This window comes from Paramormyrops kingsleyae, chromosome 8, assembly GCF_048594095.1.
Source record: "Paramormyrops kingsleyae isolate MSU_618 chromosome 8, PKINGS_0.4, whole genome shotgun sequence".
In the NCBI taxonomy this organism is placed as follows: domain Eukaryota; kingdom Metazoa; phylum Chordata; class Actinopteri; order Osteoglossiformes; family Mormyridae; genus Paramormyrops; species Paramormyrops kingsleyae.
In genome coordinates, this window is record NC_132804.1 from 7484662 (window position 1) to 7500898 (window position 16237).

Consider the following 16237-nt stretch of genomic DNA (forward strand, 5'->3'; position numbering starts at 1 on the left):
GTCAAATCACTAGGTGGTGCTGTGTCCCTGAAACTCAACTATAGCAAACAAAAACCATCCTAAAGACATTCTACCTGATACTTCCTTCCACTAAAATCAACAATTGCAACAGAAGAGTATTTTAGCCTGACATAACTCACTGTATTCATTGCATTATTTTGTAGTCTTTTTATTTACACTTAAATTCCACCGAGAGCCATTGACAACTGGAGAAATTCCCTGTGTGTATGTGAACATACTTGGCAATTAAACCTCATTCTAATTCGGTGCGTCTCAAGGATCTTCAACAAAAGTAAATATAAAAATATTGTCATTATCCACCAAACTGTGAAAAGGCAGCAAAGGACACATTCCTGCTTTTCATTTTTCAAAGGTTTTTATTCAACAGTCAAAGCTGCCCACAGCAATTCACAGAGGCACCTGTCAAAGGTATTATAGTAAACAGACCCTCATAACATAATGATTCAACCCCCAGGAATCAAGGAGTAGGTTAGTAGCCCCAGCCCCCCCCCCCCAGGTCTGGAATGGTATAGCCCACTGTGTCTGGAGATGCCTGAACCCTTCCTTCCTAGAGTAATATTAACAAACCATTTCCACCAGTGCTCTCAGTATATACTACCACCTCCCCCCCCCCCCACTGTCCCCATTTTGTTCTTCATGGCGACGTAACATGATGTCACACATGCACACACACGCCATGCACCTAATGCTCCAACTACTCACTCTCACTGTTGCCATGGAAATACATCATTTAAACCCATACTGTGCTGGAAAGGCCTGTAGACTGTCCCACTCCTGCCTTCCGTCCCTGCCGAAATCCAGTTTCCCTGTCTCTCCCTAAAGCCACACTGTTTAACAAAAAGAGAAAGAAAACTTTGTTCCCTGGCTCGATGGATGTTTTGGTACATTCCTGGAGTCAGATGTACAGGATATATAGAATAAACCTAAAACCACACTCTTAACAGGCCTAGAGATAACTCACTGCATCTTTGATCAGGTTAATTTCAGAAAAAGTATTACACAGGACTAAACAGCACACACACAAACACTGTAATCCAACTGATATTTATATATGTACACACACACACACACACACACACACACAGCAGCCACTGGTAAAGATCCCAGGAGCTAAAAATATAGGACTTAATACAATAAAACGAGATTTTGCATCAGGACCTCAGTACATGTGCTTCATTATATCTTGATACTTTGTGGCTTAAAAAAATTGCGAACCCCTTTGTTTCCCCGTCACACAGCCTTGGCATTGTTTCCGCCACGGCACACGCAGGAGTCCTCCAATAAAATGTTTAAAAATAGCTTTTCTGCAGCATGGCCTTGTTCCCGGGGTTGTGTGTGTGTGTGTGTGGGGGGGGGGGGGGGGGAGACACATGCTCACAGGGCAGCGGGATTCTTTAAATTGAAAGGATGGCAGATTCCAATATTTCACACTGGAGTAAAAATCAACAGAACAGCACAGCTGCCTACAGCGTATATGGTTTCTGAGAGGCTTTGTCAGGACTGTCCGCAGGGATTAGCTGAACGGTTTAGTTGGTCTCGCTCAGCGCTAAAAATGCCCCTCAAACGTCCATCGACAGTATGGGCTACAGAAACATCAGCAGCAAGATCTCAACATCACGTCATCTAATGTGAGGGGGAACCAGGCCCATGCATCAGGGACTGAGACATTTACAGCATCGTGAGACTGATCCGCCCCCCCACCCCATGTAACGGCAGCAGATCAAGCCTCTCGCTGCACGAGTACAGGCACTGGGACCCGTCTATAGCCCTCTCGTTCTCTGAACATTTTTGACTACAACGCCAAACCTGCTTCTTTCCAGTCATTCCATACAATTTTGATGTTTCATCTGGGGGGGCAGGATCTCTCCAAGTCCCGGGTGGAACAGCCCCACCAAAGTGGCAGTGAGCTGTTTTATTGCATAAAAAGTTCGTTCAGACCTGAAGATGAATGTGCCTGTCCACACCTCCTCACTCTGGGGGGGGGGGGGGGTGAGATCAGGAAGAGAGCTTCTTCTTGGGCAGGTAGGCACTGGTGATCTGGTTCATCACCACCAGGGCCGGGAAGAACGGCAGCAGCAGGAAGACGTACCAGGGCGGCCCGCGCACGGTGGCCTGGAACCAGTCGCTACAGACGGCCAGCACCACGGTGCCCGTCGACAGCAGGTAGGCCAGCAACCCGCAGGTGGCGTGGTAGAGCCGCAGGCGGGAGACGGCGGTTCCCAGGCGCAGACGCGGCGACAAGAGCAGCCCCACTCCACAGCCCGCCTGGAGCACGGTGGCCGCCAGCGTACTCGCACCCAGCCAGCCGTGCCAGGTGGTCAAGTGGGGGCGCTCCGACAGAGATTTACTGGCCACCATGAAGGCTAGGCCGCCGGCCCCGCCCGCCAGCACCAGGGCCTGCAGGAACCAGTGCATTCGCACCTTGGCCTGCCGGGACTTGAAGCAGAAGGGGGTGCACTCAGTGGAGAACAGAAGGATCCCCTCGGTCATACACAGGCAGAACTGCGTGGGAGAGAGGGCGTTCAGGCGCCTGGTCAGCAGGCAACTTATTCTCATCACTGTCATTATTTCTCTTTACAGCGCTTCTCTGTTTGTGCTCCTGGAACACGATGGATGCTCGCTCAGACACGTCATCGTTCAGCAATGCTGTCGGGTCAGAACGGCCTGTCACATACGCCTAGCCCCCCCCCGCTTACATCACTGCTAGTCTAATCAGTGCTTTGTGGCAACTATGACTGACAGGGACTGACATCCCTGTTATTGTCACACTCTGGTGTGTTTGGATGCCTCAATAAGTCAGCATAAATGACCCCCCCCCCCCCCATCTTGCAGAGCTATGCAGGTTTGCTTGAATACTTACTGCTGCAGACATACACACGGGATGCCAGGAGAAAAGACCTGTAACATAAGACCAGGGTATTAAGCCAACAGAAACTCAGTAGGCATGCAATACACGCACACACACTCAACTTAAACCCTATCGCAAACAGCTAAGCACTGAGCTAGGGGGTCAGCTCTTCCGTTCGTGTTTTACCCAAATAAATTATATGGAAACTTTTTATTGAGTCTTTCAAATAGCCTGAAACGGTGAAGATGAAACTGCCAGCGGTGGGCGGGCGTCAGCCCATGGCTGCTCTTTGTTACTGCTTGGCACCGACGGTACCGAAGACGCTCGGCTCTCCCTGGGTATTTGTCTAAGCATTGTTCTGTCCTTTTCATCCTGGAACAAAATAGCTTTTGAAAGCCCCCTGGCCAATTAGCGTTGGTAAAAAAGATCGCCCACATTAGTCATAGTACTCTGAAAACTGCATAGAAATTATATTCCGGGTAAATCCAACAGGTTACTTCTATATTAAATGAGACTGATAATGGGTATTTTTAACTCGCATATTTTGATTAAAGAAATCCAATCTGCAATATGCGTCTGTTTTAGGCTATGGAAGCAATTAAGATAACTGACGTCGAAAAACGGGGAACACGGAAAGTCTGGGGAATGGATGTAAATTATGCAAACAAGAGCGATAAACAAGGACCGTTTGTGCACCTCAGGAAACACAGTGTGTTAACATATAAATAAGACCGACTACAAAAACAGTCAGGTCTCAAAGCATAATAACGTATTTATCTAGGGTTTTGTTAAATGCAAACAAACAAACTTACTTGTTCCTGGTCGGGACAGCAGAGACATAAGAATGGTAAGTCCCAAGGCGATAACGTGCGCTGCGATCACTGCAACCCGGCGCATCCACACATACAGCCAGTACTCCCTCATTCCCAGTCCCTCGCCCACTGGGCTGTATTCCACCTCCGACCGCATCCCGATGCTGCACCGCAACTGGCTATGTTATCGACCGAGGGTCGACCGGTACACACATGGCGACCGTCCCGAGGAGTGTCCTTGCCGTCTTCGCTTCTTGGATACGGGTAACCTCACATTACTAATGCATACGACATCGTCAAGCGTGACTAGGGCTCCGCGCTTATTGACAAGTAACTAAGCGTTGATACCAGCTGCGAGGGCTGCAATTTTAACGTCAAGCTTCGGAACCCCCCCTAAATTATTTATAAACAAACCGGAGAAGTGGCACGGAGTACACTCACAACACTTTTAGCTAGCATAAAACACTGATATGCCTATTTAAAAAAACTCATGCCAAAGCACCGGGATGAGAACATGCGCCTGTCCAGCCGCCCGTTCCATTCGCCGGTCTTTCACACGATCCTCTGCAGCGTGCCCACCTGCCGCAGGGAAATGCGGCACTTCCGGGATGCCATGTGACGCGGTATAAAGGACGGGCTGACGCCATACGTCGAACGAGGCGCCTAATGGCGACGCCGGCGTCTCTGTATGTCGCTTATCTGAAATTCCTGTTCAGGTCCGATTTCGTCCTACAAGTAATGGACACAACTCCACGTAAACTCTTACACTTTACGTATAGCAGACAAACAGCCACGATAGCCGCCAACCGCTGTAGGAATAGCGAATATGAACCCCATCAAATAGGAATATTATTTCGATATGAAAACGGGGTGTAATGTGAAAGAAGTGTACACCTGACAGCCATGTCACAATTCCTCATGGTGTCAGTCCGACAAGTTATTCCCATAAACGGCTCCATCAGTAAATACAGAAATATTTTATTTAACAAAAGACAAGTCAGAAAACATAACACATAACTCCTTAACCCAGGGATTGGTCCCACTGTAATTTTGCTTGAGATTTTACGTAGAGAAAGGCTGTGAGAGACTGTAGACATTGTCCATCCTTATTAAGAAATACCAGGAGGGGAAAAAATAATCCCCAAAGCAAAATTCAAATAAAAAAAAAAATTCAAAATTTATAATAAATGTCAAAGAGAAAAAGCTTGGGACTTCAAGTGTTAAGGAGGATTTAATCCATTTCCAGAAATCGGCTTCCGTTTAGCAGCATAACAGGTAATTTTCTGAGGTATTTCTATCATTTATACACAGGTCATTGAAAGTCCATTTGTTGTCTCTTCCCCTCTCTCTCTCTCACTCACACACACAGACACACACACACACACCCACACAAACGGGCTCCTCCGCTCCCTTCCAGCAGTCAGTGGCAGCAGACTCCCAAACGCTTCATTCCTTCTGGCTCACTGGACAGGCACTCTCAGTGGTGCAGTTTTGGCTGTTCAGACATGAAGGAGGTTGTCATGGTCAGTCAGAGTCTGGCTCACAAACACTGCTGTTCAGTCCTGACATTCAGGTGACAAAGACACACATTCCAACCGACTGGCAAAATATAACCCTATATGTGCATCCCTATAATTTATGCATTATTTATGAATGTTGATGCATAACTAAAACCATGGCACATGACTGTCTTACATCACCATGAAACCCAAGGTTGCAAACAGGGACGATCAGAAATGTTTCCGTCACACTAATGATATGACACATGCTTATAAATAAGGTATGAAGCTGTATGTTCCCTGAAAAATCAGAAATGCATTTTTCTTCCGCTATAAAGGATTTTATAATTTAGAATTTGGTGATCAGTGGTCATTGTTGACACACCACAGCACACGACAACAAAATGTGTCCTCTGCATTTAACCCGTATGTGACGTCGTGACATAGCAGGGGGCAGCTAATTCCGCGCCCGGGGAGCAGTGCTTGGGGGCGGTACCTTGCTGGTCGGGGATTCGAACCAGCAATCTTTCAATTATGAGTGCACCTCCCTAACCATTAAGCCACCACTGCACACAGACACCACATTTTGTGCAAAAAAAAAAAAAAGCTCAGCATCTATGAAGCATGATTGGTTTGTTCTACTCTGCATACTAGGTGCTGCGGCATATGGGTGAGAGTTTACAAGATATGGGCAGAATTTATTTAATGGTTTGACAGGAAAGTAGTTAACAGTTATTTGGGCACAGAACCTTAAAAAGGAGCCATGTGACTCCTTGAGCCAGATCATGGTCGGACAGCAAAAAGTAACCTGAAGACTGTAAAGGTGATGATACACAAGGCGACCTTTTAAGTGCCTGAGCAAAACCGCCCACCAACAGGGCTGAAAAAGGTACCCTGTGTATCATCAACTTAAGAGAACCAGAGTAGCGGTGAAGGTAATTAATACAGCTATATATCCAGCTACACAAAACCAGCTAAAAACTTCAAGAGCTTCAGATGAAAAATAATAAAATTAAATAATGTCCTCCCCTCCTGGAGGAACTGGGGGTTTGGGGCAACTGGGGCCCGCCCTAAAAACCCACCTTCTGCGCGCTGAGCTTGGGCTCCAGGTTCTTCCCCTCCTTTCTCCATGTGAAAAAGCCAGGATGTAGGGGGGCCGTGGGTGGGCGTGGGGCTTTGGACGGTGGGGGCAGTCCGGCCTTGCGCTTGCGGCCGGGGCCCTTGTGCTCGTGGCCGCTTGTCCTGCTGTGAAGGCCAGGGCCTCGGGGGGTGTGGTCAGGGGGCGGGGTTCGCTTTAATAACCCCAGGGAGGACGAATGGGGCTCTGCGGGTGTGGCCTGTGGGCGTGGCTTATTGCCCGGGGACAGCGTGCCATTGGCAAGTCCGTGTGTGGCATGGGTGGTCCGAGTGGGGTCGGGTGTCCTGCCCCGTTCCTGGAGCACACAGTTCCTGTCATTAGCTGGAGCGTGGTCTTCCTGCGGGGAAGCCCTCCTCTTGCGTTCTGCCTCCCGCTGCCGTCCCTGCTGCTTACTGGGCCGGCCCACAGGGTTTCGGGGACGGCTCAAGCCGGGGAGCGTCGTCTGAGAGCCGTGGGCGGGGCGGGGCGGCGTCACCACCTGGCTACTAGCGGGGGGCGTCCTGAGAGAGAGCGAGCTGGCAGCCAGCCCAGCTGCCGCGTTAGAGGTCACGCTCCGCTGGACCTGCGGCTCCGGCGTTTGAGGTATTTTCCTGCAAGGGGAGATGCTACCAGTCAGCCTCTGGGCAGCAAAAGTAAAGCGGCACAGTAACTTCCACATACAGCATCTGCAGTGACAGGAGATGACAGGGCCCCAGACATTCACCTCCACAGGGGGGCGCCGAGATGCTGCTCCACCATGGCACTGAGGGCCGACCGCAAGCGGAGGAGCCGCCGGTCAAAGGTGAACAGGCCCGGGCCGAGGGTGCGGCTTCCGAAAGTGCACAGCTGCCAGGGAGAGAGTGAGAGAACGTGAGTCTGAGGAAGGGGGGGGGGAGAGGGAGATTTAGAGAGAGAGAGGGGGAGTGGGAGAGAAAGAGAGAGAGACAGTGGGAGGGAGAGAGAGAGTGAGTGCGAGGAAGGGGGAGGGAGAGAGAGAGAGACAGTGAGAGGGAGAGCGAGAGAGTGAGAGGAAGGGAGAGATTGAGAGAGAGAGTGGGAGGGAGGGAGTGAGAGAGCCCTTATAGTAACCACCCAAATAACTGGCTCAGAAACTGGCTTGTGCCCCCAACAGGTTCCACAACCGGTAGGGTGGCATGTCTCAGTCCACGTGCCCCACCCTCATCACTGAGGCAGCAGGAGCAGCCCTGCTGAGTGCCAAGGTCAGGAATTCACAGAAGCATTCAGGAGGTTCTGTTAGCACAGACCTCATGCTCCTTAAGCGCTCCATTATGTTCTCCCCCTATCTGACCTAATTTATCAATCACTCATTTCACCTTGATGTGTTGGGGTGGGAAGAAGCACCTTTGTCACCCAAATATGACAGCATTGTGTTCCAAAACATACATCTAAATAAAACTGGGGTCGTCTTATATTTGTGGACTGGAATTGAAATGTCATGATATGCATTCAACAGTAGAGAACAGTACAGAAAACTGTAAAGCATTAGTGGCTGTTAAAGAGAGCAACTATCATTTTAAAAGTGCGGTCATCTCCTTTATTAAAATGACCCCCACTAAATGTGTTTCTCGCACTCTTTTTGTGGGTCTGCTGCATCGAAAATATTCTACATGCTCTAGGAGTTTGTAATATTGACTATCTATACTTCCCCCCCCTAAATAATACATTTGTTTACTGGAATGTTTGTTTATGGAATGTTTGTTTATGGAATGTTTAATACAATTATCGTAAATGCGATTTACTCTTACATGTTCCTGTCAAATAAAAGTATTTTTCTTTATAAAAATAAAGATTTGGGAGTCCAAAAACTATTTTCTAAAAATAGATGCTCAAAAATGTGCATGTGTGTGTGTGTGTGTGTGTGTTGGGGGGTCATCTTATAATCAGGGTGGTCTAATATTCGGGCCAAAATGTTACATATGCTGATGATCCAGGAACATGTCTCAGAACGGCCACTAGAGGCTGCTGTCCCCACCCTCCCCTTACAGAACAGCAGTGACAGTGAGGCTGTGTTGCAGTGCCCCTGCAGTTCCATACCCCGATAGGTTTTGGGTGCCAGGGCATGCCATGCCAATCAGGCAGCTCCTCCGTGCCCTCCCCTTCGCTGCCCTCGCTGGAGAGACGCCCGTGGGTCAGAGGTGAGACCGGGGGCTGGGCCTCCCTCTCCTCACAGCCAGGCCTGTCCTCTTCTGTGCCCCCCTCCCATAATGCCCTTGACCTGCCAGAACAGACAAGGCATCAGCAGTCTGATTCACGGGGCCCTGGAGTGCTCTGGGTGCAGCTAAACAGGTATGTCTGTTGTTTGAACTAGTTGGGCAATAAGGTCACGTGACCCCAGTTGGCAGGTCAGAGATGTCATCACGCACCTTAAAGGGGTGCAATCAGCGGGAGGCCTCCGACTGGGCTCCCCAGAGCTGTCGGAGCTCCCCGGTCCCTCCTCCGGCTCCTCCTTGGCTTGGACCGTCTGCTCGCGAGCCTTGGAGCTCATCTTTAGCTCTGCCACAAGCTGGTCGAAGTTCTTGCTCCTCCCCAGCACCTTACGGCGCTGGTGGATGGAGTGGATCTGACAGGGAAGGAGTGAGGACGGCAGAGATGAGAGGGAGAAAGCAAGGGAACCACCTCAATTTTTTCCCGGTATTTTTAGTGAACATGCCGATTTTTTTTTTTACGAGTTCATGAAGAAGGTAAAGTAAAATGCAACATTCAGACTCCTTTCAGGCCTCATTATTTATTTTTTTAGTATATTGTCCCTTAACCAGTGCACTACATACAGGCCCTCAGTTCAGCTGCAGGAACCCAGACAGAAATCGCATTACAAAGTGCTGACATAGCACACTGATCCCACCTACAGAAAAGCAGCTAAATCAGCTAACAGGATACAGGTTCCACTTCCTCTTCTGGGAATCCCTGCTTTGGGTCAAAGGTCAAAGTGCCTCAGGCTTACTCTCATTTCCAGCTGCCCACTGCAGCACTTAGCTCACTAGAGCAGATCGACAGTGTTCCTACCCACAAAGTAGGCTTGAACTGTGTGGGAGGGGAAACAGGCTTTAATTGACAGCTGAGGGTTGCATCCTCTCCCCCACCCCCTTTCCTGTAAGTGCATTTCCTGTAAGTGAGATCACACTTCCTGCTTGTGCATGACCACGCTTCCCGCTGCGGGTTCAATAAGCCGAACCCCCCTGACTGCAGTAACTGAGCCGCCTTTTTCACGGCACGTGTGAGAACGCAAAGGACGGACCCCGATCTCCGGCTTAAAGCGCCGCCGCTCTGCATTGCGTCTGAGGGCCGGCTTACGATCCTTCACCTACATTCCTCAAGTTCCAGGGCCGAAAGGAGGAGCGACTTCAGCGTGACACTAACATTATGACACGGCTGTCGTTTCGCAACTCATGATCCAGATTTTAGGGGTTAATCGTTAAGACTAATTAATCTCTGACCACGACCCTCTGGCCAGATAGGTGGCTTCGTACATATTTCTCAGCTTGTGTTGCATGGTGCCATTTTTCTAAAACTGACATGCAGATGCAAAAGCAAAAGATAACAGCAATCAGAGGAATGACAAGGAAGGGCTGTTACATTGCAGGTCAGCAGCCTGGTGCAGAGCTTCTTCCTCTCCGGGTCCAGGACACCGCAGTGCTTGTCCAGGTCACACTCCTTCCCTGGACAAGAGGAAACAAACACAAGCTCATTAGTGATGCAGAGTAGCACAAGCCCCGCCCCCTACTCCCTTCTGGTCCTGGGATTGGCTGGCGGATTGCGTCAGCAGTCCTCTCACTGTCCGCTTACTGATCTTCCTGTAGGTCCTGGACCCACCAGGCGTGCGGCCCGGCTCCCCTCTGCGCTGCTGGGGCTTCTCTGATGGAGGGGTCCCGCCGGGCAGAGAGACGGCCCCCCCTTGGGGCCACGGGGGGTCCTTGAGGCTGGGACCCGGAGAGCGCGGAGGGGAGCCAGATGACGGGGGGTGCCTGGAAGAGGAGCCCCCTGCGGTGGGGGTGGCGGCGGTGTGGCAGGCCTTATTGGGGGGTGAAAGGCTGGGGAAAGGAGGACAGGAACAAAAGAATGAGGAGGAGACGGAGGAGAAAAAAGTGTCCACTCAAACGTTTATGAAGCGTCTGATGGGCCTCTGTGGCCGAACCCCTGCTGCTCTCCAAATCTGTGTCCGTGCAGCTGTGAAGGAGCAGCTCTGGACACACTGCGCCTGATCAAGTCACTAGTGTCCACTTTAAACACCAACATGGATGCTTCTGACGAGGGTTGGGGTACTTTGCAAACCCTACAGACTATTTACAAGGTAATAAAACTGTTACATACATGTTAATGTGTGTGTGTGCAGTCTTGTGTGGGAGTAGGGGGCGGGGCTTGTGCTACACTACATCACTAATGAGCTTGTGTTTGTTTTCTCTGATTTGTTTTCTGGCCTGTCCTACGAAGCGGGGTTACTGGCTTATCGGGGTAACTTGTCGGATTTAAGGTAGTCTGGGCAAAATGCAAGTGAACGAATATGTCCATTTAAGTCCATTTAAACTGTGGTACCTTAAATCTGACAAGTTACCCCGATAAGCCAGTAACCCCGCTTCGTAGGACAGGCTACTGGACAAGTACTATGGTGTCCTGGACCTGAATTGAAAATCTCACGCCAGCAAGCTGACAAAGGTTGGCAACCCTGTGAGATGGCTCTAAATCTGTAAAACAGAGAAACAGACACAAACCTCATTGCTGTGGTATGTGTGCAGGGAATATCAGAATAATAATTTACATCATTATAATTGTTAATAATAATAATAATAATAATAATAATAATAAAAAAATGCACAGAACGTGTTGTATTTACATGTGCAAAGTATACAGCTTGACCGGAGAACTATGACCGTTTCTATGTATGCAGAGTGGATATGCGAGTGCTGAGCTTGTGCGGAGAAGTATGAACCAGCCTAAAGAGAGAGACACAACTACTGCTACCAGTGCTAGATTGACCTCTGGCCCGGACGGATGCCACAGAAACACAAGTGTGCACATCAGTGCCCAGTCAATGGTGACAATTCGGCCCAAAGTTCTGCCTGCAACGGCTCTAAGAGGAGATGTTTCCGCAGGTCCTCGCCGACCCGCGCCATCCAATTGAATCTCGCCACATCACAAAGGCAGGCGGGACAAACAGCATTGATAGCCCCAAAATGTACATTCCATGGAGCTCGCTGCTTCCCCCAAGGGATGTGCAGGTGATTTTTCAGTCATTTTTTTTGGCCCGAGATATGGTTAATTATATATGGGGACACACTAACAGCCCACAGAGGCCCAAACGTAGGAGCGGTGAGGGGGCATGATGACGTGGCGGAGCTTCAACATGCTACTGGGCCCCTGGGAGACTAACCGCGACTAATTAAAACAGAACCACCATTCCGGCATGTCAGCCTGGCCTGTCTGCCCCCCTGTTTAGGATAGCCAATCACGCAAGCAGGAGACGGCAGGACTTACCGGGCGCTGTCCCTCTGCGGCTTGGGCGACCTGTAAGGAGGGGGTGCGTGTCGCGAGCGGGGAGGGGCAGCGGCGGCTGCCACAGGGGGGCGTCCGTGGGCCTTGCCGAGCGAGCCATGCCTCCGCTCGCAGTGACGCTCGAACGCCTGCGGCTTGACCACCTGACTGCAGTGGCTACAGACCACCAGGTAGAAGTCATCCTGCGCAGGGCAGTGCCCAAACATGGACATGTCTTTTGGGAAGGGGGGGGTTACACAGAAAGCAGAAGGTCAGAAGGTAACAGGACTTTAAGCAGGAGGGGGCTAGCTATTGTACCTTGGAACAAAATTAACCTGAAGTATTTGTAATAATTACAATAACAACAATAATGTGTTCAGCTGTAGGAATAACAGCTCATCATAGAAAAGAATAATAACGCATCCAATCCAGGGAATCTCCAGCCTTTGGCCACATCCTTCCTGGGACAGACCCCGGATAAGCGGAGAGTCATCCTGTGGGGCCACCACCCGCCAGATAAATGACAGGGCCCAACCAAAGTGCTGCGTCATGTGACAGGCACAGATCAAACACCTCCGGGTGATTGGATGGATAATAACAGCAAAAAACAGAAGATGTCCAATTCCAGGTACGGTGGCTAAAAAGCTCCAGATGAACTGAAAAGTGACGCATGCAAAACTGTCATCCTTTCCCGCAGTTCAAGGCGAGCGAGGGCCACACTCACAATTCACAATGCCCTCAGCTAGTGACACATTCGGTGTGAAAACAGCGGGCGTGACCAGGTCCGAAACACACACCGCAGTCTACCACACCACAGAGGATACAAACTGCCGTGCTTTGCCCCCCCCCCAAGTGCTGGTACTCTCACAGCCAAGTTAGCCTCTAGTACTTGGGCAGGCTAAATTTAGAGACAGACTCGTTCAAAACCCACACCTCAGACGGCAGTTTGACTCATCCGTCGACTGCAAACCGGCGGCAGCAGTGTGTGGGCTGCTTACACCATCGCTAAATGCCGGCTGCGGCCCTCTGGGCTCCCACGGCATGCTGGGGGGGGGGCTCTCCTCCAATCAGAGCCCACCCTCCAGCATGATGTCATGTGACCTGTAGCTTGGAACAGGAACAACCTGCTTTGGTAGAAGGTGTGCAGAAGGGCTACGTATCTGAGAGGCTTTACTGAGCTGGACTACACTGGAGTGGGCAGACAGATTTATTGTACAGAGGCACCACACTGGCTGCAGAACTCAAAAGCACTTTTTTCCCTTCCTCATATTTAACCACTTTGTCTTCGCGTTCCCACAAAAGCGCCAGGGATTCCCAACAGCAGACACACCAGGCTGCGGCTAGCTGACGTACCTTCCCTCCTCAGCGTCATCGTCTCCGCCCTCTTCTTCCCATTCTTGCCACACTCTTCCCCATCAGACCCTGGGACAGACGCAGCTTTAAGACGTGTTTCCACAAAGGCAATGTCAAGATGGGCTCAGAAACAAGCAGGCACATGACCCACAGTCTCAGAATGAAATAAACCAAAACTAACAAATATTAAAGCAATATTGCATTGTGTGTGTGTCCAAGAGCCTTGTCTGTATATATCAAGGTACATGCGACATAATCAGCAAAGTATACTCATAGGAGCAAATGGGGGATTGACACTGAAACTAATACGGGGTTTAAAAAAATGACGAGGGGGGGGGCATGGATTTCTCCGCAGGGTTGGGGTAACTTCTCCCTCCGTCCGGGCCGCCAGGGAAATCCCTGTCACTCGTAACGCAACAAGCCCGATGCAAGTTTTAACTAGTTATCTGGCTCCGACATAAGCCATTTTCACAACTGGCAGGCGTGCAGGCGGGGCGCGCGTGCGTTTGATCCTTCGCGGACTGAAGCGGCCGCTTGGGCCGGCATCGGACATCCCGCGGGTGGCAATGCGCTTCTGGAGAGGTGCCAAACAATGCGAGGCGGGCGCACGCCGCGAAGTCAAGCCGCCCCCCGTGACATGCCGAAGTAGAAGCGCTGCCCCCCGCGCCTTCCTCCTCCAAAGAGTTGCGAGCAGCGATTCCGAGAGGGACCGCCGCGGCATCGCCGGGGACGCGTCCTGACGGCACCGCAGCCGATGTGTGATCGCTAGCTTACAGGGTCGTACTCCACCTCCTCCTCATCATCATCGGCCACCCGGCGTCTGCCTCCGCTCTAAGTTCTTTAACCACCCATCTCTCAGAACTCGTCCACGCTGTCTTTTCCGACAATTGTAGAAGGATAAATCAAGTACGTTCAGCATAACACAAAGTCGGGCACATGTAATAAGAGGCTACGGTGGTTAAAATGCGTAGTTACTTTTTCCCTATAAAACCGTACGATTATTAATGCGCTAGGACCCAGGAGAGTTCCTAAACTCGCAGCTCAATATCCAGCCAGCACTAGGACCCAGCGGGTCCTTTGTTTGGGTTACATGGACAGGGCGCTACGCTTTCCAGCAAAAAATAAACCGCAGCAGAGCGGCTGCGCGACCCGAACCTCGGCGGCGCCGTTGCCCACACGTTCACTCACCTTCCGAAACGAACGCGTTCACTCTTTCCGCCCAGGAGCTCCAGCTCTGGCCCACGAAGTCCTCGAGACTCGGGACCCGACGATCCAAAGCAGCCATTGCTGCTGCTGCGCGTTCACGCACCGCCATCATCGCTGCGCGGGCATGCCCCTTACGTCATCGCTCGCGCTCCCGCGAGTGCTAGGGTCGCCGGCGTGCGTGGGCACGAGACGCGGGCCTGAGGGGTGCGCGAGGTCGTATCGTAACTCACATCTTCGTCTATCTATAAGGATTAATACAATTGCGTTAGTAGAACAAAACGCGTCTACCCGTATAATTTTAAAGACACTTCGGGGTGTAGCCTAAGTTGTTGGACTAAATATAAGTTAGTGTCATTTGAGAAAACTAATATGGATCTCCACTGTACAGTTATTTACAATTACATTACAAGGAAATCAGTTAATGTACCTTACGCAGCAAAACCGACGAACGCCCTTGAATCATGGGTCGGAGGCTGGGGCTGAGCTGTGCTACCGAGCAGCGCTCAGGAACTGAGGCGTGATTGGCTGTGAAAAGAGAGGGCGGGGCCTAGCAGAAATGTGAATCGAGTTCCCACGAAAAGAACTGTTCTTTTTAACCGGATGAACTGTAGCCAGATTTATCAATCAGTTAATGAATAACATATTGCTTAGTAAAACGCAGAAACAAGTATAATAACATAGATGTTATAATAACATATGTAGTAATATATATAACAAAACAAATTATTACCTGGCCTTCTCTGATGTGATTATGAGTAGCACTCCTGATACCTACGGTAAAAATGACATATTAACAAAATACGGACTATAGTAAGAGGGGCGAGTGATGCTGGACAGAGGTCTGATGCAGACCACTGTTGGTGAGCTGGGTCTCAAAAATGCTGCAAGCTGAACAACCTTTTGCTGCTGTTGATGTTAACCCAGGGCCAGACCTGAGGCAGAATTGAAATTGAAAATGGTGGCTAAGTATTGAGTTAACACTTAGGTTATAATGAAGTAAAATGAACCATTTAGCATGTTGAAATACCTCTGGTGAATTTACTATGCTATACATTTTTTTATACCACATAAAATGTTGTAAAATGGAGGAAATATGAAGACCTCATGAAGTCATGGCTATTTGAGGTGCATTGCTTGCAATGTTAGTGTATCAATACTCACTGTTGCTTGTATATTTCTCTGTGGTCAGGACACAGCAAACCTATACTATAAATGTTTTTTTTTCCCCTCTATATTTCAATGAGAGCGTGTGTTTGAATCTCAGATATGAGAAGGAGGAGATTGTGTATTTGTGATATGCATTTTTGGTATAACAAGATAATCAGCATCTTGTGGATGAAATATTCAGGTTGGGCGGAATTTCTATGATGGTTTAGTACCAAGTCTTTTAAGATTTATAGGTGAGGGACAGTAGTGTGTGTTCTGCTATACAAACTGGGTAGGAATGCAAGTACAGGAGGGATATGTTCATATAATTTAATCCAAGTAAGAGCTCTTACTCAGCATGCTGTAGTAGCTGGAAAAGCCAGAGGGAGCCAAGTGAACAGCTAGACAGCAGAGTTTTACAATATCTGTGAGCTTTTCTGCATCATTCAAAAAACGAAACCATGGTTACACTGTATTTTGGAAATATTTAAAATGCAGGTAAATGGGAACGCCTGGGTGATTTACAAAGACCACATAGGCACAAATAATCAAATGAGGACATGCATTTTTTTTATTTCAGTTCCCAGATGTGATTTTCATGTAGCACTGTGCCATATACCGCATGAGTGTAATTCAGATTAAAACGAACCATCTTGTTCCACTTCCTGCTGTTTTGTTGTGCAAATATCACGCTGCTAATGCTGCTAATGTATAGAAATATGTAATCTAGCTCAGGCCTAACAAATAC

At 49.5% G+C, this 16237-nt stretch overlaps 2 protein-coding genes across 4 annotated transcripts; both read right to left on the bottom strand.

The window, feature by feature from the left end:
* Positions 1 to 357: 357 nt before the first annotated feature.
* On the bottom strand, positions 358 to 4286 carry cyb561d1 (cytochrome b561 family, member D1). Its single transcript, XM_072715093.1, has 3 exons — positions 3682 to 4286; positions 2882 to 2919; positions 358 to 2523 (listed from the first exon to the last, which is right to left on the bottom strand). Exons 1-3 carry the CDS (start codon positions 3836 to 3838, stop codon positions 2017 to 2019), a joined length of 702 nt encoding a protein of 233 aa, XP_072571194.1. The 5' UTR covers positions 3839 to 4286; the 3' UTR covers positions 358 to 2016.
* Positions 4287 to 4643: 357 nt separating this feature from the next.
* On the bottom strand, positions 4644 to 14882 carry atxn7l2a (ataxin 7-like 2a). 3 transcript variants are annotated; one of them, XM_023841097.2, is made up of 11 exons: positions 14771 to 14882; positions 14326 to 14585; positions 13138 to 13206; positions 11788 to 12019; positions 10102 to 10346; positions 9892 to 9974; positions 8682 to 8878; positions 8353 to 8533; positions 7022 to 7143; positions 6263 to 6908; positions 4644 to 5176 (listed from the first exon to the last, which is right to left on the bottom strand). In XM_023841097.2, the coding sequence occupies exons 2-11, from the start codon at positions 14453 to 14455 to the stop codon at positions 5159 to 5161; spliced, it is 1923 nt and encodes a 640-aa protein (XP_023696865.1). In that variant the 5' UTR covers positions 14456 to 14585; positions 14771 to 14882; the 3' UTR covers positions 4644 to 5158. The 3 variants fall into 3 exon arrangements, with proteins under 3 accessions (XP_023696865.1, XP_023696863.1, XP_072571193.1); XM_023841095.2 differs by having other exon boundaries at positions 13138 to 13221; XM_072715092.1 differs by having other exon boundaries at positions 13138 to 13221; positions 14326 to 14540; positions 14771 to 14851.
* Positions 14883 to 16237: the final 1355 nt, after the last annotated feature.

Excerpts from the sequence above, each read along its gene's own strand:
- cyb561d1 (XM_072715093.1), bottom strand. The coding sequence starts at position 3,838 with ATGCGGTCGGAGGTGGAATACAGCCCAGTGGGCGAGGGACTGGGAATG. Across the intron at positions 2,920-3,681 it reads GCTGTCCCGACCAGGAACAA|GTCTTTTCTCCTGGCATCCC; the intron begins GTAAGTTTGTTT and ends CTTATGTTACAG. Across the intron at positions 2,524-2,881 it reads CCGTGTGTATGTCTGCAGCA|TTCTGCCTGTGTATGACCGA; the intron begins GTAAGTATTCAA and ends TCTCCCACGCAG.
- atxn7l2a (XM_023841095.2), bottom strand. The coding sequence starts at position 14,455 with ATGATGGCGGTGCGTGAACGCGCAGCAGCAGCAATGGCTGCTTTGGAT. Across the intron at positions 13,222-14,325 it reads GAACGCGTTCGTTTCGGAAG|CTGCGTCTGTCCCAGGGTCT; the intron begins GTGAGTGAACGT and ends CACGTCTTAAAG. Across the intron at positions 7,144-8,352 it reads GGCACCCAAAACCTATCGGG|CTGTGCACTTTCGGAAGCCG; the intron begins GTATGGAACTGC and ends TCTCCCTGGCAG.